The sequence below is a fragment of the Dipodomys spectabilis genome, unplaced genomic scaffold, assembly GCF_019054845.1.
Source record: "Dipodomys spectabilis isolate Male_0828 unplaced genomic scaffold, ASM1905484v1 ptg000137l, whole genome shotgun sequence".
Classification (NCBI taxonomy): Eukaryota; Metazoa; Chordata; class Mammalia; order Rodentia; family Heteromyidae; genus Dipodomys; species Dipodomys spectabilis.
In genome coordinates, this window is record NW_024870814.1 from 9,916,331 (window position 1) to 9,921,411 (window position 5,081).

Genomic DNA, 5,081 nt, shown 5'->3' on the forward strand with positions numbered 1-5,081 from the left:
CACTGCACATGGGAATCACTTCCTGGCGTAAGCCCAAGAAGAGCATGTTGGGTTGCAAGTGGGTTGATGCCCAAGATCCCACCTCTGCAAAAAAGGCATCGGGCGGGCCTGGTCGTCACTGGGGGAAGCGCGCCCCTCAGGTGAAGACCAGTGCAAGGTCCTCTCATTAATGTTTTAGACAGAGGCCCAACCTCTACTCTTACCTGTTACCAAAACAAAAAGGGGGAACTGCGGGGAGCCGGGACAAACGCCATTACAAGATGGCGCCCACTTCCTTTCAGCTTAGAGGTAAACGACTCCATATTAGGCAAGTGCTTGGCGGGGCTGCGAGTCCCTAGCTTTGCGCATGCGCCATCATTGTAAATCCTGAGCCAATCCCGTGGCACCTGGTGACGGTAGAAGGCGGACAGCCGAAGCGACCCGTGTTCCAAACCCTATATAAGCGGCTGCATTTCCTTGCTTGCTCTCTTGCGCTCAAGCTCTCCCTTCAACTAAAAGGCTCTCCAATAAAGTGTGATCTGAGAAGACTCCTGGTGTGGTGGTCGTTCTTCCTCGCTGGCCGAGAAGGCGTTCGCCGCAACTACTTGCTTGAATTAACTAACATGTCTCAATTTTGCAAAAGAACCCCAAATAACACTCTCAAAGTTTCCTCCCTTGTTATGGTTTGTGTGCTCTATATGATCAGGAGAGGCATTGACAAGTGTGTACTGCTGCAGACAGAGAGGTAGAGTACAGGGAATTCTGCCAAGATGATTCTACTAAAATCTTCAAGTGACCTTCAGAATCTGGATGTATCAGGGAAGCTGTGTCATCAGCTGGAGGCACCACAAAGGGCAGTTGGGACAGCTGAGCCTCTCATCTCTACTTCCCTGGGAACTTAATGTTATGGCTTGTATCACCGTGAGTAGCTACTATGCTGTTGACAGTAATAAGTGGGGAAATCTTCAGGTTGCAGGTTGCTTATGGTGAGAGTAAACTCTGTCCCAGATCCACTGTCCTTGAATCAGGAAGGTACCAGGATGGTAATTACTTTGCAACATACATGAGGAGTTTAGGAGCTTTCCCTGATTTCTGCTGAAACCAGTCAAAAGAAATGCTAATACCCTCACTGGCCCTGTAAGCCTTGGAAATTCTGTCTCCCAGACATGTAGACAGAAAGGATAGAGACTGGTCATTTGGATGTCACATCTGGCTCCTGGCAGTGGAAACAGAAAACAAATACCCTCCTTGATAATCATGTTACAAGAGGCCTTTCTTGCAGTACCAGAGAGCCCCTACTGTACTAGGCTGAGTAAATCCCCAGCATTGTTCTTCCTTACCTGGAAGCAAGAGCAACAGGAGCCCCTGAAGCTGAGCAGGGACCTTCTTTTCCATGCTGGGTGCTGACTGGGAGTGACTCCTGAACAGAGTGTGAGCAGACTATGAAGTACTCAGGGCAGTGGACTGTGCTCTGGGCACATGCAAATCAGCTGGGGCTGGGCAGAGCTGGGCACATCTGCAGGATTGGCTCAACTCAGTGAATCACCACAGGCCTAGCATCCACAGGTTTCCTAGACTAGAAAAGAGGAACATGAATTTGCCTGAAGAGTATGTGGAGATGATTTGATGGTAGAAGACACTTTTATGACTATTTTCAAAATGTATAATTCACAGAAGCAACAGAGGTAATAGAGTATTTGATAAATATATTGAAACATCCTGTTTCTTAGATCTTTTATTCACTCTCAATCATCCTTTCAGGAAAAAAAAATAACTCTTTTTTCATTATGAAGTACTTATGCATTGAAACTTATCTTACTTTCTCTCTTTTACTTTTTTCTTTTCCTTTCCTTTCCTTTCCTCTCCTCTCCTTTCCTTTCCTTTTTATTTTTTTGGTTGTGGGGCTTGGACTCTCGGCCTGGGCACTGTCCCTCAGCTCTTCAGCTCAAGGCAAACACTCTACCACTGGAGTCACTGTGCCACTTCCAGTTTCTGGTGATTTATTAGAGATAAGAGTCTCAAGGACTTTCCAGCCCAGGTTGACTTTGAACCACAATCCTCAGATCTCAGCCTCATGAGTAGCTAGAATTGCAAGTTTGAGTCATAGAAGGAAAAGAAATCTTAACCCAATAATTTATTTTCCTTTATTTGTATTGTAATATTGTTTTGCATCTGATTTGCTTTATCAAGAAATTATTTCAGTTGTTGCCATGTAAGATCATGAACAACTTGTGATGTTTCATACAATTTCCAGCTTCTGATAGTTTTCTGCAAAAAGAATTAATGGATTTTGTTACTTTTTTTAAACGTTCATAATCCCAGATTGCTAGAAACAACTTACAATCAAATTTAAGTGATTCTTAAAACTATAACTTAGGTGGATTATTTCTGACAGTTGAGGAAAATTGACCATTGTTGACAGTCAGTTATCTCAATACATCATTATGATCATTATGATTGTGTGTGGAAGCTCAAATCCCTGTTCCTTCCCTTCTTTCCTAAAGAGTTCATCATAGGTCATCCTTTGATTAGATTTGGTGAACTGGGTGACTTGTATAATTCTTCACCTAAGCAGGCTGACATCTGATCAGAAGTGAGGCCTGGAGAATTCCCCTGGAGAGGCAGTTGGGTCAGGTGAGCACAGCAACCGCTCACCCTGGCTTTTTCCACAGGGTGGAGAATCACAGGATCATGTGCTCAAAACCCTAGGACAGCCTCACTGAACCAGAGAATGCCACACTCCTCCTTCCAACTTCTCTGATGACCTAGGAGTTAACAACCTAATGATTAGACTCATTTTCTGTATTAAAACAATTCCTTCCTAGACATACTTGTCTGGCTTCAGTTTTACTGTGTGAAGCAGAAAAGATGACTTTATATGAGAAGAGACATGACCATGTGTATGCATCTGGGAGAGAGGAGGAAAGAAAGGACTAAGATTCAGAGGAGCCTTCACATTTCACTGAAAACCTTTAAAAGTGTTCACAGAAGTGCTACATCTGAGAAACTCTATCAGCAGATGAAGGCACCAGGAGCAGCAGCTGGGCAGCCCAGCCTTTCACTTCTGCTTCCCTGGGAGGTTTATGTTATGGCTTATATCACTGTGGGAGGTAAACTATTCTGCTGTTGACAGTAATAAGTGGCAAAATCCTCAGACTGCAAGCTGCTGATTGTGAGAGTGAACTCTGTCCCAGATTGACTCCCACTGAACCTTGATGGAATTCCAGAGGCTAAATTCTTTGCATTATAGATCAGAAGCTTTGGAGCATTCCCTGGTTTCTGCTGATACCAGTGTAAATAATCGCTAATGCCCTGACTGGCCCGGCAAGTGATGGAGACTTTGTCTCCTGGAGATGTAGACAGGAAGGATGGAGACTGGGTCATCTGGACGTCACATCTGAAACCTGCCATTGGAAACATAGACACAAATATCCACACTGTTAGTCATGTGATAGGAGGCCTTCCCTGAAGACCCAGGCAGCACTGAACACACAGGATGGGAGGATTGCTGTCCTTCCTTACCTGGGAGCCAGAGCAGCAGGAGCCCCAGGAGCTGAGCAGGGGTCCTCATGTCCATGCTGTCTGCTGATTGAGACTGTCTGCTGCACAGGGTGTGAGCAGCCTATTATGAAGTCATTGGGGCAGTAGGGTGTATCTGAGCATATGCAAATCAGCAATAGTGGGTAAAACTGGGAATAGCTATAGGATCAGCTCAACTCAGGAAATCCTCATATTTCCATTGTGCCTACATATCTTAATTTAGTCCAGATGTGTTTCACACATACAGCAGAAGCTGTGATGAGTCTACTGTCCTTTGAATAGATCTCTTGGTACATTCAGGGATGATGACCATTTCTCTTGAGTTTATCAATCTTTGTGTCATGGCACTTGAAAGGGAGAAGAGTAAAGAAATATTTTTGTGCTTCATAATTAGAATATGCAGAGAAGTGAAGATATAGAAAGAATAGAATTTGTTGATATTTTAACTCATTTAATATGTCAATGCATTTAACATCTCATTGACATACCAAGAGATATATAATGTGTTAAATTTTCAACCAATTCATACTTCAGACTCTCCTAAATCACACATATACACAAAGTAAAATGTGATTCTTCCCAAGAACAGGTATAAAGGCTGAGTCCAAATCTTCCTTATTGACTTTACTGCATAAAGGAAAATTTTTTCTTTATAGGAAAATTTTCAAAGCAAAGGAAAAAAACTATATCAAGCATTTTAGTAAGAATATCCTGTGGTTAGATGGCTAGAGGGCTGAAACAAAAGTATGTTGCTACTAGAAAAGTTCAACATTTCTTCTGTTTTTGTGATTTGCCATGTCACCGGATACAAGTTTTACCTGGACTTACAGTTCCATATTATCCAAGAACTACAGCACATTCATATATCCATTGCCCTCTGATCACTCCACATCAAATTCAGGGCAAATCACTTACTGTCAAATTCCCTAGTCCTCATGTATCTCTTTCTTGTTACATGTGTCTAATTTTCTGAAACTATCTGGAGAATGGAGAGGCTCATCCATACTTCTTACACCCAGCTGGTCAGGAATGGGCAACTTTAAGGGTGAAGAAAAGATAGATGTTTTAAAGATTTAAAGCATTGTGACACATTTTAAATATCACTTTGTTTCTCAATTGATCCAGGTGTGACAGTGGGAGGCACAGATATCTCAGTGAAATTCTTGAAGTTGTTGGGATAGAAGATAGGCCTTCTGGATGATAATGAAGGCAAATTTGTAATGATTTCAATGAGACTGCTAAATTTGACAATTTTGGAAATGAGGGCTATTACTTTAATTCTAATGACTTTCACTTATTGCAAATTGGAAACAAGTTGAAGACAGGACCAAAACTAATGTCACACTGCCTCAGTGGTACTGTGCTTTTATTCTGGGCCTGGGAAGAGAAAAGCGCCAGATCTGAGAAGGGTTGAGATCTATTTGACCTATGTGACCATTAAATGTATTTTCAACTGCTATTCAGCCTTAATTGCCTTACTTGGTGTTTGTAGGAACTTGTTTTTGAACGTGATGTTTCTCTGAATAACATCTTAATGGCCAAATAAATTGTTAAGGCCTTTC

At 42.3% G+C, this 5,081-nt stretch overlaps 1 gene segment (V, D, J or C); it reads right to left on the reverse strand.

The window, feature by feature from the left end:
- Positions 1-3,036: 3,036 nt before the first annotated feature.
- Positions 3,037-3,581, reverse strand: LOC122116704. The segment is given in 2 exon segments: positions 3,037-3,383; positions 3,502-3,581. Coding segments are annotated over 2 exon segments (366 nt in total).
- Positions 3,582-5,081: the final 1,500 nt, after the last annotated feature.